Genomic DNA, 27,942 nt, shown 5'->3' with positions numbered 1-27,942 from the left:
AACAAAAAACATCACAAAAGTCACGAAAAACAGCTTTATCCAGAAACCATGAAGAATAGTAGCTCATATTTATATAGTGCTTTGAAAACCGCAACAACCTTAAGGGAGACAGAAGTCTTAATATCCATATTTTGGAGATGGATCTAAACCTGTGGTTTTAGCAGGATGGGAAACATTTATTATGAAAACTCCATCAATTTATATTGTACTTTTAGAGCTCGAAGGGCCTCGTTCAAGATCTCGCAACTGCTAAGTTTGGATTGGGGCTTCTAGGGCCTCTTATCCAAACCCTAACCCTAAATGCACCCAAATACCGTGCACCCCCATTCTGATGGAAATCGGGACCCAAAAGGAGTTCTTGGAAACACAAATTTAGAGCTGGTCTGGACCTAGTCCAACCTATATCAGTAAACACAGGGCCGGAGAACCTGTGTACAACAAAGTCCTGAGGGACTCTAAGAAAGAAAGGTCCAGTGGACTCTCTCCACCCCCACCCATCCAGAGGCAAACAAGTATGACGTTTTCGGGGTGCAGATGAGGCCCTTCGGGGTTCTCGAGCCTAGGACGAACGGTGAACGAGAAAAAGGACTACTTTTTCGCCCCTCTCTCTCGAGCTGACACAAGGAGACCAAGGGGTCTCAGCTGCCCTTCTCCCTACAGTTTACTCCTCTGCTTCCTGCCAGGCCAGCCCGCCTTCCCTCTGCCCAGGCGAGGTCGGAGCTGGGGCCGGGCACGAGATCCGGCTCGGCGGAGGGGCTGTCTAGGAGCGTGCTGCGCTCGGACCAAACATCGATTCCGGTCGGCCCCCTCCGCGACCCCAGCCAAGGGGCTTTTTGCGGGGGGGTCGGTACAGGGGGCCAGGCCCACCCTCTTGCCGCCGGCACTCCCCGGGTCCCCCCCCCCCAACCTCGGGGACGTTTGGGACCGGTCTGGGGAAACTAGACCGAGAAGCGGCCGTTGAACCCCGCGAGGGCTCAGGAACCTCCCGCCCCGGGCCCCCTCATACGCCCGTGGGGGGAAGGGCGGCAGCAGCTCTTTCTTGCCGGAAGTGAAGTGGGAATTTTGAGGAGGCCGGCGCTTCCGCCCGCGCAAAGGCTGTCGGGAGCAGCTTCTGGCAAACCCTTTTCCCCGGCCCCCGGAGAAGCCGTCTCTCTCGCCGCTCCTGCTTCCGCGACCTGCATCCGGGCTAAGCGGCCACGGCGGCCGCCGCAGCGGCTCCTCGTCTGCCCGACCTAGCTCCGTGTTCTCTTCTCGGCGATAGCGGCGGCCGCAGCGGCCGACATGCTGTGAGTCGGCGGCGTCGGTGCCGGTGCCCAAAGAATGGTTTGGTGGCGCCGGCGGCGGCAGCAGGTGGTGGCGGCGGCGGAGGCGGCGGCTGCGGCTCCGGTTCTCTAGAGCCGAGCCCCTGCGTGGGGTGTCGGCCCGGTGCAGAGGCCAGTCCAGGCCCCCGGATCGCGCTAGGGCTCGGGGGACGGGGCCGGCGGACACGGCGCCCGCCCCCCTGAGGAGGAGACTCGGAGGTGGTGGTTCCCGAACTGCTCCACTTCCCGGACCACGCCGGGCTCCTTCCCTCCCTCTCCCGTGTTCACGATTCCCAAGTCACCCCTTACACACACACACACACACGCACAACGCGCACACACGCACACATACACACACACCCCACTCTTCGGGCTTGTGTCCCCGCTGCGCCGCCCCCAGAGGCTCCCGCGCCCTCGTGTGAGGAAGATTCTCTGGTCTCTGCGGGCCAGTGGACTAGAACCAGGGAATTTTTAAACGCCGGGAGAACGAGAGGAGGAAGGTAGAGACGAGACGATGGCTTCTTCGTCTGGCAACGATGATGATCTCACTATCCCCCGAGCTGCTATCAATAAGATGATCAAAGAGACTCTCCCCAATGTCCGGGTGGCCAACGATGCCCGGGAACTGGTGGTGAACTGCTGCACTGAATTCATCCACCTCATCTCCTCCGAGGCCAACGAGATCTGCAACAAATCCGAAAAGAAGACCATCTCTCCGGAGCATGTCATACAAGGTAAGCGGTGGGGTAAGCGGGGGTCGCGGCTTGAATGGAACCCGGTGGAACAATGAATCCCCTGAACGCCGCCTCAGCGCAGGGCTCGCGGCTTGGCGCTCCGGGCTCGGGGCTCTCTCCCCGCGCCAAGGGGACAGCCGATTGTCTTGACATCCGGCGTATTTCTTTTTCTTTTCTTTTCTTTTTTTTTTCTTTTTTGCCCTTTAAAAGCACTAGCGGCATTGAGAGAGCAAGAACGTGATGTTTTTGGCACCCCCAAAGTGCTTCCTCACAGTACTAACTAATGATGGCAGGCACTGATTGTGTCCCAAAATGTCCCGAAGAGAGAATTAGTATTTTAGTCCTAGGTTCACTCAGGGATCAGGTGAAGCAACCAGATCTCCTGGGCTTGCCCCGGATCAGGCACACCTAGATAGTAACACAACTGAAAAAAAGAACACGAGGTTTCTGACTTCACGGCCATGAAGCCCAGAAAAACTTTGGTTTTGGTGGATTTGGGGTTTTTTTTGGGGGGAAGAGAGGGAGTGAATACGAAGACAAATGAAAACATCTCTATGTACGAAAGTAAAAAATGTCAGCCTAAGATGGGTATTTGAATTAGAATAGAAGTGTACTATGTTTTCTACTTTGTGGAGTTCCTCATTATGTGAAAGCAAGAAAAATAATCAGTTTTTGATTTTTGTTGTGGAGGCAGAGGAAGCTTATTTTTTTATTTTTTGAAGAGAATGAATGTTATTTTGATGTTCATTGTCTCTGCTTTACTTACCCACAGCCAGGTTATGTACTGGAAAGAGAATATATTTTAATATGGCCAAGAGCTTGTTCCAAGGGTTTTTACGTTGAATATTTTTCTGTTCTTCCCCCTTGAATTGCTCACTTGGATTTACACAGACAGCCATTCATGAACTGCACTTTAAAACAACTTCATCAGTTAGCAGTAGATCATGTGCAGGGTACTGTCAAGTGTCAAGAGATGGAGATAATCTGGAGACTTTTAGTACATCATGATGGTCTTGGGGCTGAGTGAGTACTGGCTGCCCTCCTTAAGGAAGGCAATATAACACTTTCATTTTCCTTTATCCATTTAGTGTTTGAAAAGTATTAAATCTGAAATGATGATCTTATTTCAATATAAATTCTAACCTTGACAATTTGTGTCTCAGTTGCTTAAAATGCTTTTTAAAATTCAGTTAACAAAACCTAAACAATACTATGGTATTTAAGTGAGCTTCTAGTTTACCTTTTGCTATTTGAGTTTCATAATTGATGTGTATATATGTAAATAAATATATATTTATACACATATTGCTATATAAATACATACTACATATTTGCATATATATTTTATATACCTACATATACATAGTAACAGTCTCATCAGAGTGATATGGGAAATACTTGAGTTGCAGCACCGTACAGATGTGGTATTATGCTAATAATAAGTAAACCTACTACTACTTGAGTGACATTTTACCATCAACATTGACAAAATAAATAATCCATTGGAGTTCCTTTTTGATGATAGAAATAGTTTTAATATACACTGTGATTTCTTAGTAATTGAGTGGGGAGAAAAAAACTCCAGTAAAGCCAATTGGCTGCATTAATAGATTTCATGGTGAAAGTGTATTCTAAAAGCTTTTTTTGATGTTTGTACTTAAGTCCTACCACATGAAAAAAGATATTCTTTTGTTTATATTGCTCTGTTGCTCTATGCAACTACTGAAACAACTTTTCTTATGCAACATTATCCTCCACATAAAGCAGTTTTTTTTACATTTCCTATAAAAAATGGAAAGGTTCTTTTGTCAACATTTGTCTGTCGTGGAAAAATACTAGTCTTCAAGAGATGTCTTGCTATTGGTTATTTTTCTAAAATCTAATCACGAATTGCAAATTAACTTCTTGATAAGAGTTTAATCAATTCTATATTCATATAGCTTGAAAATACTGGTGTAGCAAATAATATTAGTTCAACTTTAGAATATGTTCACTTCTAAATACTTTGTAGTTATACTTGTCACTACCAGAAAATCAAAAATTAGGATCCTAGTAAAACACTTATATTACTAATTTGTAAAAAGTAATAGAGGAAGGAGAAAAGGAAAAAAAATTGCCAAGTGTGTAATATTTGTATGATATGTAATATAATATTACTGTGGTAATAGAAGTTATAATGCTTTGAGAACAGTATCTCATTTGAGTGTCATAATAGCCATTTGCAATAAACCATTTTATGTAAAAGAAAATTGAGGCTTAGGCAAATTTAGTGATTTGGAGGGGATCATATCTAATTTTCTTGTTTTCAGTACCATTTACATGATATGGGCTGCTGTGATTGTCCTTTTTTGGTGTTAATACTATTTATTGTAAAATCACATTTTATTAAAAACACAATCTACTTCCCTTTTTCACTATTAGAAATTGGAAATTATATAGATTTTTTTTTTGGAGGCTCCTTCATTGCAGGCATTTAAAAAAATTGTTAGATGGTGTGTTCTTAATGATTTTACAGAGGCGGAATATCTCTACACTTTGGAAAACCTAGGTTTAGGAAATATAGGGAAATTGTAGATGAAATTATAAATGTGGATGTAGACCTACTTTCTTGTACATATTTGTTTTAAATACACCATTTATACAGGTGGTGAAGCTGCAGGATTCTTTGTAGTTTTAGGTTGCTGAAGAAGTTAGACTTTAGTGATGCGTTCTTTAATGAACTAGATTAGACTTTTGCTTCTGGACATTTCACTTGCCAGTTTTGGCGGTACTGTATTCTGTACCAAAGTCAATTCAGCAAAGTCACTATAAATAAAAACAACAAAAAAAAAGAAAAATGATTACAATTAATCTGAATAGACTTGTAAAAGAACCTAATGTGAAAATAAATTTATGACATCAATTGTATGCTTTATTTTGAAAAGCTTTTGTACATCTTAAGTTGAGAGAAAGTATTTTGTGTAAAGGTCATGCTTCATTACAAAAGGTTCTAAGTTTCTCAGATAGTGTTTTGTGTTGCTACCTTTGCCTGTGAAAATCTTTTCTGGTGTGGATTTCAGTATGTTGCTTTATTGGAAGACATTCTCTCTCTATCATTCCCTGAATTTGTGTATCTTTGTTAGAAATTTTATGGCCTTAGTGGGGGAAAAAAAAAAAAAACCTAACGTTGGTTTCTCCTGTCCTGTGCACAATTTAAAAATAAGGGGGTAGTGTAGAGAAGGAAAGATTCACAAATATTATCTCATTTATTCTTCACAATAATCTTGGGAACTGTTGTTGGGTACTGTTATCCTCATTTTACAGTTGAGTAAACGAAGCAAGTAGAAGTCTAGTTACTTGTCCAGGGTCACACAGCTAGTAAATGTCTGAGGCTGAATTTTAATTTAGGGCTTTCTGACTCCAGGCCCACCTCCTTTTCCTTTGTGCTATCTGTCTGTCTTAATAGTATTATATTCAACTCAGAATCAACTGAAATAATTTTGAGAGCTTTAGCTATATATATTATTTGTATTTAATTTTTGTAACCTACGATTTAGAGCTTAAAAGGATTTAAGATGGAATCTTGTCAAATACCTTTATTTTGCAGATGGGTAAATCAAAGTGCATAGTTTTAAAATTTATTTAAGATTGAAGATTAAGGATTAGAACCCTGATTGTATACTATATTCCTGTGCTCTTTTCTGTTAGACTGAAGGTCTATTGCTGTTCACTCTGCAGTATGGATTTCAGGTTGGATTTGAATTCACATCTTCCTGATTCCAGGTCCAGTGTTGTATCTATATCTACCTGTCTCAGGAGGTGGGTGGGAAGTAATCAGAAAGGAATTATTTTTTCCAAAGGCGCTCACGATTTGTATGTAGTTTGCATGGCATAGGAGATTTGTCATTCATGTAAGTATTCCCTCCAATGCAGATTGAAAACTAGCCATGTTTGCCTATTCTCTGTGACTGATATATACTATATCTTTTCACACATTTCTGTCCGTCTTATCTTCTGGGGATATTCCTCACCTATTTTTGGCAATATGAGGATAGCAGTGAAACATAGAAGCTGTCTATCCATCAAATTAAGTTGTTTATGATGATGATGATGATGATAATGATGATGATGATGATGTTGCTAAAAGATGACATTTATTGAATAAAATGTAGAGGTACTTAGAGTGGAGGCTAAAAAAGACCAGAAACAGTCTCCCATATTTCTCTATCCTGGAGTCTAGATTGGTGAATACAGTTACACAGAATGTGGCTGTGTTTTGCTGCTTTTCCTCTTTATGTTATGGTAATCATTTTGTATGTTGTTATCCTAGCTAGTGGTTCAAGTGATGATATTTAGCAACATAAGAGTTTCTTTTACTAAAGCAGTTTCTTGGCACAGTAAAAGTGTCAATTTAAACCTGTTCAGTAACTACTTTTTTGCATGTGTTTTTAAAAATGCTTAGGTGTCAGTTTGTTGTTCAGTCTCATGTTCAGTCATGTCTAACTCTTTGTGATTCTGTTTGGACTTTTATTAGCAAAGATACTGTAGTGGTTTGCCATCTCTTTCTCCAGCCCATTTTACAGGTGAGGAAACTGAGGCAAATAAGGTTAAGTAACTTGCCCAGGGTCATATAATTGAGTGGCTGGACTCAGAAAGATGAATCTTCTTGATTCCAGACCTGGCCCTCTTTCCACTGTGCCAAATTTCAGAATTCATTGATTATGTATGCAAATGACTTATACATAGTTAAATATTTTATTTAAGTAGCAATTATCCCTCCTATCATACCAATTGTATGTTGTAATTCTTAATATATGTTTTTCAAGGTATTAAACTTTTTTTTTTACCTGCATCTCTGTGTCTCTTATAATGTGAAGAATTATTTTCATTCATAGTTTTTAAAGGTTTTTCTTATTCTTAGATTTAAAACACCCCAGAATTTTGTATAAAACGGAATGATTGTTATCACTAGATAATAAATCATAATAAAAAGTGTTTTCTTTCTTTCTTTCTTTTTTTTGCAAAGTGTTATATTCTAGATAGTAACATTTATTATGCAAAATGTCTTAAACTATTAGCTTAGTATCTGTACCATATTTTACAAATAAAATGCATGTAAATTCATTCTATTAGTAATACTTATAAATTTTGATTCATTGATACTGTTCTGAGAATTAGATGTCATTTTAAAAAATATTGTTCTTTTTTCAGTCTTAAACATTGGTAAAGCAAATGTTTAGTGACTTAGCCAAATCACTTTTGCAGTTATGATTTCATTGAATCCTGGGAACACTACAGAACCTCCTCAGTGAAATTCTTAGAAATGAAAAAGAGAGGGTTATTCTTTCCTAAAAGTGGATATGAGTATACATTATTTGAACTCTAAATAGATGGGTAGCCTGTCAAATCAGATGGAGCATGAGTTGAACTCAGAATTGCTAAAGAGGAAGGTTGAAAGCATTTGGGAAATTAGGCAGTGTTCTCAGTGAATTCCAAAGGCTTGTTATACAAAGACTCAGGTGATGGTGAATGGAACTTCATGATACAGGAAGAATTAAATGTCAGATAAACTAGGGGCCAATGAAGAAACTCATCTTGGGTATAAGTTGATTGGAGCATTACCAATAATGACTTGGATATAAGTAGAATGGTAGACATCACTGAAGAGATATATAAGCAGAAGAAAAGGTGGGCCAGAATCAGTAACAAGTGGACCTTGAATGCTTTGTATCTATGTGCTAGATTAGAGGAGAAAATTCACTTGCAAGTTGAATGGAACCTTCTGGTGAATTTAATAATCAGCAAGCATTTATTAGGAGCCTTCTGTGTGTTTGCCATACAGAAAAATGAGCTTGTCTTACCTCTCCAAGAATTTATATGCTTACATGCACACATATATGTGAATTTGATTGTATGTATATGCACATGTGTACATACATACATACAAAATAAATGTAAAGTTATTTTGGAGTAAGAATGGATTAGTAGATTGGGGAGGAGTGATTGGCAAATCAAGGAAAACTTCATGTGGAAGGTAGCATTTAGATCAAATCTTGAAGAAATAGGAATTCTAAGAGAGATGAAAAAGGGAGTGAATTCTAGACATGGGGACAGCCATTGCCAATATGTGGAGATAGAAATAGGAAATGGAATATTGGGCATGAGAAATCATTATAAGGTCAATACCTTCTGTCCTTGTCAAAATCCTTCAATGCTTATTGTGGTTTTCTTCCTATATGAAACCTTCATATAGTTCCCATTGCTGGAAATGAACTCTTCCTCCTCATATTTTCTAATACTTTGCCTATATCTCTCCTTTGCATTCACAATATTTTACTTGCTATCAGCCTTATCTGAATACCATATAGGTCATTCTCCCATATACATGGGGAGTGTAAGAGGATACGGACAAGAGTTGCTCAGGTTGAACTTCCAAAATAATGAGCTTATAGATTGATTTGATTACTGTATACCTCAGTATATTACGTTATATTTCAGTCATTAAGCATGTAATTTGTTTTCTTTTTTCTTTTTCTTTTTTGATACAACATAGTGCTACATTGAATATTTTGTTACATTTGGAACTCTTGTTATTAACGTGCTTGAGATAGAAACCAAACAATTGCATTGCTTAGTAGCTTCAGGAAGGTCTCTATTAAAAGTCCACATAATGTAACTGGGTATATGGTTCTGGAACAAGTCACTTTACCTTTCAGAGTCCCTAAGAAACCCTTGTTAAAACTTTAAAATGAAAACCAGATACTACTTTGGTGCAGATGATTTCTTTACTGAGTTTTCTCTATTCACCAATGAAATAAAAGGGTACAAACAGTTCTGTTATATAATTCCAAAGTATTTTTAGAATGGTCAAATTCACAGACCTATCAAGAATGAATTAGTGTTGTGTCTTTTCCATCTTTTATCATTTTTGCCAACTTGATGAGTAGTATGATGTTGTACCTTAAGAGGTTTGTTTTTTTTTTTAAATATGCATTTCCATTTATTCAGGAAGCATTTATTTGAACACCTCTAGTGCTAGGCTCTTTACTAGGTGCCTGGGAAACTTGAACAAAAGACTAAAACATTATTACCCTCCAGGACCATATGCTCCATTATAAACATAATAACCAGGCACAGAATACAGGTGATTATAAAACCAAAACATTATTTAATTTAAAGCCTTCATATCACCAAAATAAAACTTAAAAGAAAAACTTTAAATTGGGATTAAAATTTGTACCAAACATTCTGACAAAAAAATCCAACATATGGTATGTATAGAGTTGACTCAAAACTATCATGCTTAAGAGCCATTCCCCAATAGAAAAATAGTCAAAGAATATGGACAATTTTCAGAAAATGAAATCCAAACTTATCAAACATGAAAAATATGCCTTTTGATCATTTTTCTATTGGCCTCTTAAGTCTAGTATATTTGTGTTTATTTCTTTATAAAACTTGGCTGTCAGACTTTTATTAGAATCCGTTACAAAGTTTTTTCCCCTACTTCTATGACAAATAAAAAAGTTGGAGAAGATTTATATAAAATGATGTAGGAAGAGTGAAAAAAAATTTTAAGTGCTTACTTACTGCCAAAAACTGCTGAGCAGTGGAGATACAAAGACAAACAGTAAAGACTATGCAATGGAAATACAAAGACAAAAAATAAAGATGGACCCTGGAGATCACCTATTTTAGAATATTAAAGAATAATGAATTTTGTAAGGGTGATGTTAATCCAGAAAGTTACAGAGATTTTTACTGAGATAGCAGAGTAAATTGACACTCCCCATTCAAAAGTATTGTCCAAGTTGATTTGATCATGGTGGAGGGTATGGTGGGGGGAAAAATCTGTGTGTAGGCAGAGGAGTTAGATAGCTAGAGAGACAGTAGTGAAATGAAGCATGACTTTGGACTTTTCCTGAAATAGTGGTCTGAGTGAGATTGTCATATCTACATATATATAGATCTATCTATAAGATAGATATCTTATGTAATGAAGACAATAATAATAAACAAAAATCCAAATACAATAGTTCCAGATAATTGTTGCTAAAACACACATCTTAACTTTCTTTTAACAAATCATAAGATATTAAAATGGAAATTTTCAATGCTGTCAGTCAGTTGGAAGAGATCAGACAAGAATCCCCTTTATAACATCCTTGACAAGTAGTCAATCTAATCTTTTTAACAAAAACTTACGTGAGAGAGAGAGAGCCCACTACCTCCTAATTCAATCCATTCTACATTTGGATCACTATAATTATTTTTAAAGTTTTTGTGTATACATGCTTACATCTGCCTTATCAGCTTCCATCCCTCTTTGTTGCTCCAACTCCTATGCTCTGGAGCCAAATATAAGTCTAATCTCCATTTCACGTGATAGTCTTTTTACTATTTGCAGACAAATTATCATGTCTCCCATCCTTGCCAAGCCACCTCTTAAGTTAAACATTTGCACTTTGTTCGACTAATCCCTACCTGAAAATTACCCTATGACTTTATATTACAACTGACTTTTAAGGTCTTTTACTATTTTGTTTATCCTATTCTAGACATTTTCCAGCTTAGTTTATCTTTCTTAAAATGTGCCCCCCTAAAACTTCTTCAAGTTTATTTCAAATAGTTTAGCTTAATTCTGTTTTTATAGGAAAGTATTTTAAGGGAAGTATTCAGTGGTAAGAAACTAATATCAGCACAAAAAAATATGGTGAATCTGGGAAAGATTGGTCATCAAAGAAGGTCCAAAATGCCAAGGTAATGAATTTCAATGCCTTTTCTTGGGTTATTATTTTTAATGTCTTTCACATAATGCTTAGGGAAAGAAAGGGGAAGTGTTCAATACTGACAGGCAACTGTTAATATTTTGTTAGTTCAGATTAGGGCCAATATTTTGGTGTTTTCTTTATCATTTTCTACCTCACATTAGTGGAGATATCAAGTAGTATTTAATCAAATATTTGCATTTTGTGACAAGTTGAAGTTATTAAAGTTATTAACTTCAACAACAAAATCATGTCAGATAACTTTAAGATTATTTATACAAACCAGCAACTATATATAATAATACAAATCTGTACATGCATATTTGACACCTGTTTTAAACATCATAGACACAAAAGCTTTTTCAGACATCAGGTAGAATATCTAAAGGAATGTAGCAGAATGCTAAGGAATATGTTCAAATTCCTGTTTCCTAAAATCAGATTTTTTGAATATCTTTATAAAGTATCTCCATTTAGACTCCTTCATTCATGTCTTTTTATGGTACAGAAATTATATTCTATGTTCTTGAAAACTATACTAGCAGAACACAAGTTGTAACAAGTTCTGCTAAGCTGAAAAGACTTCACAGGATCTTACAATGAGAGCTAGAAATGACCTCAAAGAGAGTTAAATTCAGTCTCTTCATTTTACAAATGAGAATACTAACAACCAGAAAGGAACAATGTTTGAACCCAGGTCTTCCCAACTGCAAATCCAGTATTATCCACTAAATCATACTTGCTAACGCCCCCCTGAGGAGGAGACTCGGAGGTGGTGGTGTGCATAATCTAATGACAAACCTAGCCACATTTAGATGCACTTATTACTAGATGTTTCTGAAGGTTTTTGACTGTAGAAAACCCATGAAAGAAACAGGAATAATATCTTCTTAGAGCAAGGATGCCCATTATCACTACTGTTATTAAAAATATTAGCTAGAGCAATAAGAAAGAAAAAAAGAAACTGAAGGAATTAACAGTATAGACAATGAATAAACAAAACTATCACTCTTTGCAGAAGATGTAAAGGTGTATGTATAGAATCCTAGAGAATCAACAACTTTAGTTGCAGAATATAAAATAAACCCACATAAATCATCAGGATTTTGATATATTCCAATAAAGTCCAGCAAGAAGACAAATTCCATTTAGAATAATACAGTATAGTCAATATAAAAGAATATAAAATATTTGGGAGTCTCCCTTCCAAGAAAAATCCAGAATCTATATAAACATAATTACAAAACACTTATCATACAAATTAAGTCAGATCTAAATAATTGGAGAAATATTAATTGCTTGTGAGTAGGCCAAATCAATAAAATGAAAATGACCATTCTTCCTAAATTATGTAATTAATTCAGTGCCATATCAATTAAACACCCTCCCCCCCCAAATTTATAGAGCTAGAAAAAGTAATTTTAAAATTTATCATCATAGAATATTTATCATCTTAGGGATAGAAAGATTTGATTAAGAATATAAAGAGAGTCAATGGAGGAGGGTGGGGAAATGTAAAGGAATGTTGGCTTACAAATAGCAGATCTCAAACAGTACTACAAAGTGGTAATCATCAAAACAATATGCTACTGTTTAAGAAGTAGAGTAGTGAATCAGTGGGACAGATTAATTAGGTACACAATAGTGAATGGCCATAGTAGTCTAATTTTTGATAAATCCAAAGATTCACATTAATGGGGTAAAATTTCACATTTTAACTAAAATTGCTGGAAAGCAATTGGACAGAAACTAAGGGTAGACAAACAGCTTACACCATATATTGCCAAGGTCAAAATAGGTTCATGATTTAAACATAAAGGGTTGATGTAAGCAAATTAGGGGAGCATGGAAATTTATCAGATTTATAGATAAAGGAAGAATTTATGATCAAACAAGAGATAGAGAGCATTAGAGGATGAAAATTTTAATAACTTTAAAATACATAGGTTTTGCAGAAACAAAGCCAATGCAGCCATGATTAAAAGGAAAGCAGGAAGCTAGGGGAAGTGGGGATAAGGAGGAATTTATAGCAAGTTTCTCTGATAAAGTTCTCATTTCTCAAAAAATATAGAATGGAGTCAAATTTTTAGAAGGTGATTTATTCTTCAATTGATAAATGGTCAAATTTTATAAACACTTTTCAGAAGAAATCTAGATTATCTGTAATCACATGAAAAAATGCTCTAAATCACTATTAATTGGAGAAATGCAAATTAAAACAGTTCTGAAGGTCCCTTATACCTATCAAATTAGCTAATAAGGCAGAAAAGTAAAGTGGAAATGTTGGAGGGGATTTGGAAAAATAGGGTCACTAACTAGCTTCAGGCACTTTCAAGAATTGTGAACCTGGGCAATCAATTCAACTCTCTCTATTTCAGTTTCCTCATCTATGAAATGGGGGTAATAATATTTATCTCCCAAAGTCATTGTGAGCATCAAATGAGATGATAATTGTAAAGCACTTTACACAGGGCCTGATGCACATTTTGAACTTTTTTGGAGAGTAGTTTAGAACTATTCCCAAAAATCTATAAAATAGCGCCCACACTTTGATATAGCAATACTGTTACCACCTCTGTCTAATAGAGATCAAAGAAAAAGGACCTATTTATACAGAAATATTTAATAGCTTTTTTGGTGGTACAAAGAATTTGAAATTGAGGATGCACTTCAATTGGGAAATGGTTGGACAAATTGTTATACATTTTGATGGAATACTATTGTTCTGTAAGAAATGACAAGCAGGATTGGTTCAAAAAATTTTGAGAAAACTTACATGACCTAATGCAAAATAAAGGTGAGCAGAATCAAGAGAACAGTGTATACAATAAAAACAATATTAGACGATGATCAACTGTGGATGACTTAAGTCTTCTTATAATTGCCAATGATCCAAGACAAATTCCAAAGGACTTATGATGAAAAATGCTATCCATCTCTAGAGAAAGAACTGACAGAGTCTGAATGTAGTTTGAAGCATTTTTTTTTCTTTTTTCCTTGTTTTTGGGAGGGTATGTTGGGCCTGTTTTCTTTTGTAATATGGCTAATATGGAAATGTTTTGCATGACTGCGCATGTATAATTTATCAAATTGCTTGCTTTATGTGATGAGGAGAAGGGAAGAGAGAGAATTTGTCAAATTTTATTTTTTTTTCTATGCATAATATTTTTTGTATTTCCCAGAACGTGTAAAATTATTTTTAATATTTGTTTGTAAAATTTTTGAATTCCAAATTTTCCCAGCCCCTAAGAAGATAAGCAATTTGATATGTTATATATAAAAATAACTCAAGAAAAAAAAATAAAGTGAAAAATAATCTACTTCAATCTGCATTTATCTTGAGTCCTTTGGGATTGTGTATATCAGAGAATAGCTAAGTCTTTCACAGTTGATAATTGTACAGTATTAGTCAGTCTTATGTTCTCCAGGTTCTGTCCAATTCACTTTGCAGCAGAAACTCAAAAATAATAAAAAATAGTGTTCGAAAAAAAACTTTTATGTATAATTGAGTCAAAAAATTTCAATAGAATATCTTCCTAGACTTTCCTGGATTTTGTTCTTCATTGGTGAATCATCAACAATTAAATTAATTCATTTATCTTTGAAGTTAAATACAACCTAATTAATTTTTGTCTTGGCAGCTAAAAAGGAGTACTCGAAAGTCAGTCATTTTAACTATGCTTTTCACTTTTTTCATCATGGTACTGATAAGCTGTAGTGTGGATCTTTAAATTATAGTCTAGGAGCATAAATTGTAAAATACAATTAGATGGCACAAGACCTAGAATCAAAAAGACCCGAGTTCAAATGTGGCTTCAGACATTTTCAAGCATTGTGAATGTGGGCAATCAATTCAGCTCTTTCTGCTTCAGTTTCCTCATCTATGAAATGGGGATAATAATATCTCTCTCCCAAGGTTATTGTGAGCATCAAATGAGATGATAATTGTAAAGCACTTTACACAGTGCCTGATGTGCATAGTAAGTACTACATAAATATTAATTCTTAAAATAATATTTACTAAAATTATAGTTTTATGTATTTCTAAATCAAAGAAAACATTTAGATAGGTTTTTCTCTCTATGAAAGAATAAGAGCTTAGAATTTTTTATCCCTATCTCTTTTCCCTCTTTTTCAACCCTACTTATCCTATGATCGCACTTGAAATTGTTTTTGTGGTATTTTCTATTTAGTTTTCAATATTTGGGAAAAGCAAATTGGTAGTTCTGTATATAAGTGGCATTTCATTTCCACCAGCATATTTTAAATTGGTCAGATTTTAGGGAATTTACTGAAAATAATCTCCTGCTTATCTTAAGAACAAAGGAAAAATTGTCTCCCCTCCTCCTTTTTTTCCATTTGAAACTTATCAAGATGTGCCACCTTCTGAATCCAATTGACATAAAAATCTACTATTAACAAATAAGTTATAAATATTTGCTGTTTTTTTCCCCCTGGTCCTCTGAGAGTGACTAAATCATTGAATCATAAGTTACTGTAGGTGGCTGAGCATGCTTCCAAAATTATATATCCTTAATATTGGTAGTTTATCATAGAAATGCTTTGATCTGTCAATGGGAAAACAAAAAGTGGAAGCCCATTGTGTCAGTTGATTTTGCTTTTCATATTGGTAAAATACTTATTGTTTCACCCTTCAAGATAATTTTTAGTATAACTATGAAATGGATTAATAGAAAAAAGACCAACTGAAATTTAATGACTCATACCTAAGGAAGTGTTATTTACTTCCTCCCTATCCCTCTTCAGATTAAATAATGTAGAAACTCAATTTGATTTGGTTTTGTTTTTTCTGTGTAGCACTAGAAAGTTTGGGCTTTGGCTCCTATATCAGTGAAGTGAAAGAAGTCTTACAAGAATGCAAAACGGTAGCCCTAAAAAGAAGAAAGGCCAACTCTCGTTTGGAAAACCTTGGCATTCCTGAAGAAGAACTACTAAGACAACAACAGGAATTATTTGCCAAAGTAAGTATTATACTATTTGTGGTTTTATGTGGAATCCTATCAGTTTTTTTATTTTATTATAAAAATCTTAATAGATTATAAAGTCTGTGATGTGTTGGGTCTGCAAAAGCCTGTGCAGTCTCGTGTTTGAATCTGGTCCAATTTTGACATCTGTAAAAATAGTAAATGCAGCATATATTTTTTTTTCTGTTTTCTAAGTTAGTGAACTTAGAACTAATATCTTTTAATGTGAAACTTATTTTGAAGTTTTTATATAGAATGACCATTTACAAGTATCTCATATATGATTTTGTGTAAGATTAAGGTACAATAAAATGATGAAAGTCATTTATAGAAAGCGTTAATGAAAACTGTTATAATTAGTGACATGTAAGAGGCCCAGATAACTTCCTCTTTGTGATCAAACCATGTTCATGACACTTTTTAAAAAGACTATGCTTTGATTCTTTTTTTTTTTAATTTTAAAGAGAGTTGCTGCAGCTCCATTTATTCTGGTTGCCCCTTCCCACTAAGATTCTTTTGAGTGAGAAAATTCTAATGTAATCTCATCTATGCTTGGGTTTCTTTTGCTGACTTGAGTATAATGTTAGGTCTGAAGGCACTGCATTCTATTTTTTGATCAGCTTTCTTGCAAATATATATTATTGGTTACAAAGAGAACTGGCAAAAGAATTCGGTAGTTACATGCCATGTACTGAAGATATAGGAAGATATAATACAAAGGTTAGATAAGACACAGGCTCTGTCTTGGTAGTTACAAGAGATAGAGAATAGGATAGAATAGGATGCATACTTAAATTCAACAGTATACTGAGTTCAGATGGGAGAAGGTGGTATTTAATTTCCGTTTTAAAGGGTGGGATAGGTAGTTACTATAAGGCAAGAGGGCATTCCAAACATAGGAAACAGATCTGGGAAAGTACAGGGATTGGATATGGGACAAAAGTTTTCTAGTCTGAAATAGTATGTGAAAGGGAGTTCTATGAAATTAGGGTGACATCAAATTATGAAGGGCCTTGCAATTCGAGGCTTTACAGGAGAACATCAGAGGGTTTTAAAATAAAATGTGATAAAATCAGATATATTCAGAAGAAAAGAATGGTTTAACAGTTGTATGAAGTATGGATTGAAAGTGGGGATCATGGATATAGAAAGACCTGGAATCATGGATATAGAAAGACCTATAGGGTTACCTCTATAGTGATGGCAGTAGAAAGGAGATTATGAGATGTAGTCAAATTATTGTAGAGGTAGCATAAGAATTTTTAGGAGAGAGTGTAGGAGAAAAAGAAGTGCCCTAAGGACCGTATTTTAGGGAAACACTGTAAGGAATAAAGAAAAGACTTAGAATAGTTTTTAGGAGAGAGTAAAAGCAAGAATATTTGAGAAAGGCAAGTAAGGAGAATGTTTCCAGAATGATGTAGGGTGGTCAATAAATTTGGATGTTTCAGGGAAGTGAAGAAGGATGGAGATTGACAAAAAGCCACTATATTTGATAATTAGGAAGTTCTGAGTTGGTGAGAGGGCAGCTGGTGCTACAGTGTATTGAATGTTGGTCTTGGAATCAGGAAGACCCAATTTCGGATTTGGCCTTAGACATGAATATGCACTAGCTGTACCCAGGGAAAATGACCTAGTTTCTGTTTGTCTCAGTTTTCTCAACTGCAAAATAGGGATATTAATAGCATTTGCTTCTCAGAGTTGTTGTGGGGAGATAATTCAAATAAGGTAATAATTGTAAAACATAGTGTCTAACAGATTACTATATAAACGTTGGCTTTTATTATAATTATTATTCAGGAATAAATATCTCTTCCTCAGATATAAAAGGAGTAGGTAATGAGTGAGAGTGGCTATTAAGAATTTTGGGGAAAGTTGAGAGAACTCATCAAATGACTCAGACTTGTTAGTGAAAGTTAGGTTATCTGGTTGAAGTGTAGAAATGATAGAGGTATGATTAGGAGTTTGAGGAGAAAGGAGAATGTTTAATACAGTCATTGTGATGAGTAAGATTAGAATATAAGAATTGCTGGCTAGAAATAAGGACTTAGACGATGCACTAGAAATTTATAACAGATGAATTCAATGCAGTTTCATGATTTTCTGAGTAGTGTTTGCATCCTTTAAAGCCAAAATGTACAGTGGGAATTGCTGTGGATTGGAGATTTATGAATAACAAAGTCAGGGATCGTGATTTAGAGTGATAATCAGGTAAATTTTAAAGGGGCAAACCATGGTTGCCAAGACCAAGTATGAGAGACAGATAAAGCCTGAGTCATATGGAGACTAGGAAGAAATCCTGTGACTCCTTCATGAGGCAAATAGGGGATATGAGAGAATAAAAGGTGAGTGAGGGTAGTAGAGGCAAAAGTATAGAAGTTTGTGATCAGAGAGTAGAATTTTGGACTTTGGAATCTTGAAAGTGGTGCAGTTCTATAAAATGGAGAGGTCTAAGGTACAATGATTTTGTTGATATATGGCAGAAATAGAGTGGAAAGAGAAAGTCTTTGAAGTTAAGAAAGTTGAAGATGTAGTCAAATTAGATTCTGTTGTAAAAATTGGTTTAAAGTAAATGAAGATCATTTATAGTGGGTGAAAATCTCCGATCTGCTTCTACACACTCCAAACACAAAAGGCTATTTCTCTCTACTGCTTTCTAGCTTCTGTACCTAATTTAATTCCCTCCCTTTTTTTAAGGTGCCAGCATGGAATTTAATATGTGTATATTGTTTAAAGCTCTTCTTCTTAACATCATTTCTCTTATTCTGGTACTTTACTATAGAAGAAAAAAAAAAGGGCTGTATAAAAACTGAGAGTTCTTTTATATATTTGACTGTTTTATCGGTTATTATAAACAAAAAAAATCATTGCTTGATAGTCAACTTGATGGTAATAGGTCTTTGTATTTAGTCAGGTTAGATCTCACATAAAACATACACAGTCATCAGGTTCATACTTCCAGCTTTTCCAACCTAATGTAGAATCTGCAAGAGATTACACCTAGCCTTTGAGATCTCAGAATCACTGCTATGTCATAGTAAGGTGTGTAAGTAGGATTTGTGCATGGAATTGACATTTGGTAGTGGTGATTTTTGAGGCCTAATATCCTATGTTGTTTTCCTGTTCTCACAGCTAACTGAAGAAATCAAGTTTTTTTTTTTGTTTTGTTTGTGGTGTTTAAAAGATGCTTTATTAAAGTATTTTCTCAGAAAAAATGTCTGTGCAAGTAGCTGCAGTGTTTTTAGACTTGAATTTCTTTCTAAATATATGCGAGTACATCATTGTACTTGAAATTTTTATTCATTTTAGTGAGAAATTTTCATGCCTAAATTGTGTCATGGTGAGCTATAGTAAATTAATCATTAAATTAATATATCATTTTTTTGAGCACTTCAGTTTTTCTTATGCCTGAAATATTAACATTTTTGATCATTGTCCATCCTTAAAACACTTTAGACAGTTTAAAAATTCCCAGTCATCCTATTACCAAAGAAAATATGCTAGAATAACTGTAGGATCTAAATTGTTTTATAGAAATTGAGAAATTAAACTTATTATAGTAAAATACCCTTTTTGTAATTGAATAATTCAAGGCAAGAAATAGATTTTCCCTCACAGAAAAATAAAATTAGGCCTCTGGCTTGTGAGTGACTTTTTTTTTTTCCTTTTTTCTTTTTTTTTTCGTTGTTATTGTTGTTTCCTCTATATTTATTACACTTGCTTCCTACGTATCATTGCTGTAAATTTCATCCCCGTTTTCTCTAGGATTTAATTAACATCTTTCTGTAGCACCTACAGTCTGTCTTGGATTCTGTTCCTCTGCCTTCAACTATGCACAGAGCCATCCCCAAATAACCTTTACCCCTGTTGACCCTTCAGGCTGTTGTTCTATTTGTATTATTCTTTGCACTGCAAACTTTTAAAAATTCCTAATTTGTATCTATTGCCTTTTCCTTCTGTAATCTTTTGTGTTTTTTGTCTTTACCCCTTTACTGAACACTTTGTTCTTGCTGTTTGCTAAACATATCCTGACCACCAAATTCAGTCACCTTTGCTCAGGCCTCATTTGTGACCTTTCTGAAATAATTGACCATTCTTGTTTCTTAAAACTGACCTTTCTTCGCCCTCATGACACTTCTTATTCCTTTCCTACCTCTTTGCTATATCCTTTCTCTTTCATTCCCTAACTCTGAGTACATGAAGATTGAGTTCTTAAATCCTTGGTCTTTTCTCCAGTGTCTCCTTTACATTCATATTTTCATCCATTACCTTTATGCCGGGATCTCATTTTTTTAATCTCCACTTCTAGCTTATTCCCTTAAATTCAGTTGAGTTATACACTATGATGGATTTACTAAGTGCCTCTTGTGTGTACAACCCTGTGCTAGGGGATTCCTTGCTATCAAGGAATTTATATATGAAAGTGTATTTGACTGGCTTCTAGCCTAATCTATTTGGATATTTTATACTGTTATCAGCTAGCATTTCTAAAACTTTGGTTAGCAAATACATATTCCACTATCCCAAAATTATCTTTTCTTCTGATCATTTCTAGTTCTGTCAGTGGCAATATTCTTCTAGTCACCCAGTCTTAAAATCTCTCCCTATATATGAGTTCTGCTGGTCTATTGCTTCTCATACCCAATGTCTGATACTCTTTGAGAGGCAGCAGAATTCTGAACTTGGCATCAGGAAGATTTGGGTTTGAATCCTACATAGGGACCCTCACAAGTTCTATGACCAACTCACTTAACCACTCAATTTTTCTGTTAAAATTAGACAGTTGCTTATAGTGTTCTTTAAGGCCCCTTTTAGCTCCAAATCTATGATCCTAAGACCATTTTCCATTTCCATTGCCATTGCTCTAGCTTAAACCCTCATCATCCAACATTTAGATTGTGATATCTTAGTCTAAGTTGTTTTGAGTAAAGTCTCTTCTCCTACTCAACCCCTTCAGTTTCCTATATGAATTGCCAACAGACTGCTTTTCCTAAAAAGAGCTTTTATCATGTCATTTTCATGCCCCATAGCCTTTGATAGTGTCCTGTTAAGTTTAGGATGAAGTCCACATTCCAACTTGTCTTTCAAGAAGTATCTCCCCTATTTGTTAAGGCTAATAACGTGTGTGTTTTTAGTTGCATTCCTTTGCCCATCCATTTGTCACTGAAATGCCTTCCTTCTTTTTTTTATCTGTTGAAATCCTGCTTGTTTTTCAAGACCTAAACTAAATTCCCACTTGTTCCATGGACCCTTCCCCATACTTTTCTAGACTAGTGATCCCTGCTTCATGACTTGTGTCACTTACTGTCTATACCACTATGATTAATGATTTCTATCATGGAAGCACTTAACTAGTCTTGTGATCATAGGCAACTCATTTAACTTCACTATCAGTTTCTTCATCTTTAAAATGGGGATTATAATAACACCTATTTCTCAGGATTGTTGTGAGAGTCAAATATGATTATGTACATAAACTGCTTTGTGAAATTTTAAAATGATAAATAAATGTGAACCACTTACATGTTTTCAAGTGTATATATCTCTTTATGTCAAATAAAAGGAAATAAGTTTTACATATTGGTACTTGTTAATCCAAGATGTGGTACAGACTGAAAATAGGTTCAAAAGAGATTTATGGATGATAGAATCGTAAAAGATTAAGAGAAATAAAGGATGTTAAGTTGGAAACAGAAAGGAAAAGCCACTATTCTTGTGTCAGATATATTAAGTATAGAACTAATCCCTTGATTAATTTAATTCAAGATAATGATATTCTTTCATAAAATGTTTGATATCGTAAGAGACAAACTATTATTGTGTGATGGGGCATTTTCTTGGTATTCTTATAGGGAAACAGCTTTTTTTGTTTTTTGATCTGACCATCTGATCCTTCCAGTGCCATTACTGGGACTTCTTCTTGGATAGGAATGGTTCAGATATTGAGGTGTTTAGTAGAAAGTGAAGGAAGGATAAGTGATTGAATTTTGAAAAGCTAATAGAAAATGTTAAACACTTATTTGGGAATAATAATTTTTTGTGGGAGGGCGTAGTTCATCAATGTTTACTTGTGACAATCAAATATTAGATTCAAGACTACTTTTACCCATGTTAGTCTGGATGAATCTTAAATAATGCAGTCCAGATAGATGTTCTGAATTGCTTTATGTCCCCCCCCCCCCCAAGTCCTTTGATTAGATTGTGTTTTTTAATTCTCCCATTCTTTTCATCATCATTCTTCTTAATTTTCTTTTGGCTCCCTAAATCTGTTTTACTGCTTTTTTCACAAGCATTTTTTTCTCCATACTATCATTGTTTTATTCTTTAAGTAGCAAAAGTGGTTAGAAGCAAAAATTTGAGGATACCTGGAACAGGGGCAAAGACCTTGAGAACAATATTTAAGTATTTATTTATTGGATTCACATGCAGTAGTGCTCTTTTAAGATCTGAAAATGCCACATCTGAACTTTTAAATTATGACAAATTATTTTTATATTACAAAAGTCAATCACAATTGAAAACCGTGAATAACAAGGGCTTGTTGTTTGGAAAGAGAATAGAGACAGCAAGGTGTTGCATATAAATAAAAGAACTGTAGTCAAAGAATATTATTAGTATCTTATATAAACTATTTTTCATTCTCTGCCAAGACAATGGCCAAGAATTGTTTGATATCCATGGGAAACCTCCTAAATTTTCAAAAATGCTGCTTTTTAATTTAATATTTTCCTCAGGCTACATTTCCTTCTAAGTTTTCTTACAGGAAGGTTAGATCTTTCTGTTGTATGCTTTGTAGTAGTTGGAAAATGTCTGCCTTTTATATTTCTAATTGATCATATTTGCCTTTGACCAAAATGTTTTTTTTGGGGGGTGGGTCTGGCTTTTTAGGCTAGACAGCAGCAAGCAGAACTGGCTCAGCAAGAATGGCTCCAGATGCAGCAAGCAGCCCAACAAGCACAGCTGGCTGCTGCTGCTTCAGCCAGTGCATCCCATCAAGCAGGATCTTCTCAGGACGAAGATGATGAAGATGACATCTGAAATTCACCAGCTGAGTTTTTATTCTCACGATTTTTTTTCCTGCACAATGAAAAAGTGAAAAGAATGCTTATTTGTAATTTTGTATGCATCTTGGTGGACTGGCCATTGGTATTCTCGGGATGTCTGCTGTTAAGTTTCAGCTATTGTGTGCTATACATGTAAAAACTCTCTTTGAACTCTTGAAGATTTAAGGTTCAGTATCATATCAATTTTGAATTTTTAATGGTGTTTATGAAATTTTAGATAGCAGTGAGTCCTTTATTTGATCAATAAACAGTGTTACAGTAAACTACAAGTTTATAAAATACATTGAGATTTATACAGAAGCTCTAAATCTACATGTGCATTTCCTCTGCCCTTTTAACTAAACTATAAAAATCATATATGGGGAATTTTTAATTATTTTTTCGGGGGGGATGGGTGGGAATGATACAAGTAGACATTGGATCAGGTTAGTTAAAAAAAAAAAACAAAGAGTTCAGTTCTACAGTGTCTGAATTTTTTGTCCTTTTAAAAATGAGGAGATTATATATATATATATATAAATAAAAAAGGTAATAAATATATATGCTCAGTTAAATACACTTGTTTAAAAAAACTCAAACACATACAATGCTAGGAAGACGTATGTTTAATAGGAGTTGTACAAATTCAATTTGTTTTTGTTTTTGTTTTTTTGTATAGGGGTAAAAACCAAGGTTTTATTATGGCATCTATTCATCTTGAACTAAACTATTACATTTCAAAGACTGCCCTGTTTTGAGGACTGTCATGATTCTTATTATTTCACTCCAATTCAATAATTGTTGTTGATAGTGTTACTTGCTTTGTCCAACCATGTTCATATTATTAAAATGAGTGGGTGGAACTTGATGAAACATTTGCGTGGGTTCCATGGGTTTAACTGGAGTTGGTGAATATTCAAACCTTTGTGGGGAGGAATGGAAGTTAATGAACATGCTTGCTGGAAAAGAATAATTTTTTTTTTAAAGTCACCCTTATAATTTACTTTTTGTCAGCAGAAATTTAACATTTTCCTGACTAGGTTACAGGCCTATTTCTATGCTACCTTTAGAAATGGCATCATTGTCTTCTTAACCCTAATTGGGTTTAATAACAGAAAATTAATCAGGTTTAATTTCAGTTAGGACAGCATGCCATATGACTGATGAGCATCACAAGGAAAACTAATGGTTACTTTTAATGTGTTAAAGAAATGCTTTTCTTTTGTTCCAGTAAAGCACATTAATGGTTGTTAATTCTGATGTATTGAAGAAATAGCATACTTGTTCACATTTTGGAAACAGAAAGGAAAAGCCACAATTCTTGTGTCAGATATCCATATCCTTAAATTTTGGGATTTCCAGCAGAGCTGAAAAAATTATATAGCAGGTTTGACAACTGCTAGGATTCTTTAAAAAAAAAAAATTATATGACCATTTTAATTAGAAAATGAAACATGTAAGGTTTACAGGAATTTGGATTTCTTAATGATCAGATTTTGCTATTTCAGAAAATGAAAAGTGATCAAGTATTTATTAAATACATCCCTTTTTTTTTTTTTTTGACATACCACCCTTCCTCCTCCAATGAAAAGGTTAGTTTTGTTGGAGTGTTTAAATTGAAATTATTTCATGGATATTGCATGAAGTATGTTGGGCAAGATCTGAGTAAGCAACTCGTTTTTTTAAAGGTATCAATAAGTACCAAAGGTAGTAAAGCTAGTTGAGAGTAATCACTATGTTAATATGCAGTGTTGGCTTTTCTAATTTGTACTGTAACATCCTTACACTTTATATTTTAAGTGAATCTTTTTCTTAACTTAGATATTTTTCACACTTTTTTTTTTTTCTGATGCAGAGTTCAGGTTAATATTTTACTGCATCTGGTATGTATGATGTTTGGATCCTTGTGACTTTTCCTTTGGACATTCTTATGCTTTCATATGCTGTATTCTTCAAGCAATAAAATTCTGATGTGTTTTATAAATTGTTTTTATACTTAATACATTGCATACATTTATAATACAAAAATAGAACTTTGTCTTCACCATTTGGCCAAGTCCAAAATGTATAGATCAAAAGAGTACAAATGTTGCTGAATGATTTTGGTTAATAGGCTCAGATTCACATTTGGCAAACACTGTTTGTTTCACTTCTTTGTTTGCTTGGATTACATTAAATGTGTTTATCTTTGTAATCTGAGCAAATCTCAACTTCTGAGCCTCAGTTTCCTTATTTGTAAAATGAAGATAATATTTTCATTACCTACCTCATGGGAATGTTGGGAGGAGCAAATAGAGGTGTATATAAAGTGCTTTGCAAATCTTAAAGAACTATATAAACATTAGTACCCAACTATGATAAGGCAGATTGCATAGTGTTTTGCTTTTAGCTTTGTTTTTTAAACCTTAGGGACAGCAATTTCTTACACCTGTTATTCAGTTATTTCAAAATTTCTAGAATCTTTTGGGGAAGGGGGGAAAGATTTCTGTATTTCTATAAAAGCAAATTTATTTCTGAGTCTGTACTTCCTATCTTGCATATGTTAGGCCACTTTGGAGATCTACCAGTGTTTGAGGATATAAAATGGTGGCACAACATTTAATGTTATAGAATAATAATTTATTTCAAGGCTTTCTCTAACCTCAAATAAACTGAAACTTTCCAGGAAATACAGCTTACCCATGTTGCAATCCATTTCAGTTTAATATTAATCAAATAAAAGTAAGAGCAAAATTAATTTTTTCCCCATAATGATGCAATAGTATCATGTACTCAGTAAAATTCTAATAATAATATCAATGCTAATCAGAAATATTGAGGAATAAGAACTTAAAATTTAAGACAATCTGAAGTCTGCTACTGAACAGAAACAAATTGGATAAGAAAGGAATCTATGATAAAGAAAAATTTGGGGGGGTCAAATTAAAAAAGTTAACAAAGCAATCAATAGTTTGATGTACTGCTTTCTCAAAGATATAATGTGTATTTTCTAATTATACAATGTTTGTTACTGTTAGAGAAGTTAGAGAAGATCCTTGATCTAGTATTAAGGATTATATACAAATCTAACCTTATGAGATATTAAAAAATGCCTAGATAAATTACATTTATGAATGTAAAGTGAAAAAGTAAACATAAATATTCAATAATCTGACCTTTATGAAAATATAAAAGATTAATTTAAACATGAGATTCTTCTATATGTCAAATGTAAAGTTGTATCTACAGAAATAATATTCTTATCTGACAGAAGGAAGTAGAAACTGATCTGTTTTCTTATAGCTCTAAAATTGTGCACCAAAAAATGTTGCAATAAAGTCATTGAGTAGGTTGATGTATAGTTGTAACTGAACCAAAAGGAGAATTTGAAGGTAGAAGGAATGATTCTTTCACTCAAATTTCATTAATTGTTAGGTATTCCTGAAATAATTAAGTTGATATTACTTGATAGACTTAATAATTCTGCACAGGCATGCAGCTTAATGCACTCCAAGATTCTGGAGTGGAATAAGATTAGAAAATAGTTTCATATGTATACACATATGTATGTACATACATACATACAACCAGTAATTCTTAAAAACCTTTAAAAAGCTCATAATTTCCCATAAAGAATAATATTAAAATTTGGAATTTTGTTCCTCACCAAGAACTTGGAAACAAGTAAAGAATAAATGTGGCCTACGCATTTCATAAAATCCAGTAGCCTTTTGTCAGTCCTCATCCTCCTTGACTTTTCTGAAACATTTGACCCTTTTAGTTTATCTTTGAAATTTTTTCTTTCTGTGATGATACATACTATATTGGTAATTATCCTGTCACTCTTAACAATTCTTCTCTGTCTCTAGCTCTTCTTTCTCTTTCAGTTCATTAAATGTTAGCATTCCCAAATTGTAAGTATTTTATTCCTCAGTCTCTTTCTAAACTTTTCCCTTTGAAGAGCTTGCTCACACTATTAGCTTCAGCTGTTACTTATATTGTATAACATAAGATAGAAAGAAAGGGATTCAGAAGTGACCCTGTCCAAAGGAAACTGATCAGGGTATTGTAGAGATTTTCCAAACAAGGAGTCATCCAGCTTAATACATTCTATTTTTGGACATTTCTGATTACTAAATATTTATTTCAAATCAAAATATACCTCTTTTTAACTTCATGGTAGCTCTAAAAAATTTAAGACTGTTCCTTCTTCCCTCTGCCTCCCAAGGGTTTTCTCCAACTATTCTTTGAATGTCATGGTTTTTAGAATCTGACCATTCTGTTTACCCTTCTTTGAATACACTTCAGTTTGTTGATGTCCTTCCTAAAATACAGTGCCCAGAACTGAAACTAGAAGTGTTCTTGAAGTACTCTGACTAGGGGATATCACCTTTCCTTCTAGATACAATGCTTGTCTTTTGCAGCCTAAAATCTTTTTTCCTTTGGGGCTGCTATTTTATACCATTGATTCAGTCAGAGAATCAGAATTTTGGAGTTGAAAGGAACCTCGGTGACTATCTAGTCTACCTATACATCAGGAAGCATTTCTAGCTTTTGTTTGGAGGCCTCTAGTGGGGGGGACCCCGCCCCCTCAAATATAAAGGCTTCTAGAGTATTATCCTTTAGGATAACTCAAACTGTTGAAGCTCTTTTTTAAGCCTAAATTTGCCTCTTCTAATTGTTTTAAAGTTTTGTGCTCTGAAGCCAGACACTCATTGTCTAATTCCCTTTTCACATAATAGATATTCATATTGGCTATTTCAGTCTCTTCTCTTATACCTCTGGCTTAAGACTATTGCAATAGCTTCCTACTTGGTTTCCCTTCCTCTCCAATCAACCCATTCTTAAGTTTTCAGATTAATAATTTCTAAAGTCACAGGTCTGGAATTTCACTCAAGAATCTTCAGATTTCCTTCTTAGTTTTAATTTTATAGATTTTTCTTTCTTACTTTGAAAAACCTCAACAGTTTGACCTCAACTCATCCTTTAAGACTAAGGATTCTTAATTAGGGTCCTTAAACTTTTTCTTAACAACATTTTTGGTAACAATTTCATTATAATTGGATTTTTTTGTAACCGTTTATATTTAACTATTTGGATTTTAAAAATATTCTTTTGAGAAGGGATCCATAGGCTATCTCTGATTGCCATAGGGA

At 34.7% G+C, this 27,942-nt stretch overlaps 1 protein-coding gene across 1 annotated transcript; it reads left to right on the top strand.

Moving 5' to 3' along the window:
• The first annotated feature begins 1,556 nt into the window (after positions 1-1,556).
• Positions 1,557-24,791, top strand: DR1 (down-regulator of transcription 1). Its single transcript, XM_051993326.1, has 3 exons — positions 1,557-2,035; positions 15,601-15,764; positions 22,653-24,791. Exons 1-3 carry the CDS (start codon positions 1,816-1,818, stop codon positions 22,800-22,802), a joined length of 534 nt encoding a protein of 177 aa, XP_051849286.1. The 5' UTR covers positions 1,557-1,815; the 3' UTR covers positions 22,803-24,791.
• The last annotated feature ends 3,151 nt before the right edge of the window (positions 24,792-27,942 follow it).

The sequence above is a fragment of the Antechinus flavipes genome, chromosome 4 (assembly GCF_016432865.1).
Source record: "Antechinus flavipes isolate AdamAnt ecotype Samford, QLD, Australia chromosome 4, AdamAnt_v2, whole genome shotgun sequence".
Taxonomy (NCBI): domain Eukaryota; kingdom Metazoa; phylum Chordata; class Mammalia; order Dasyuromorphia; family Dasyuridae; genus Antechinus; species Antechinus flavipes.
This window is presented reverse-complemented; position numbering and strand designations above follow the sequence as displayed.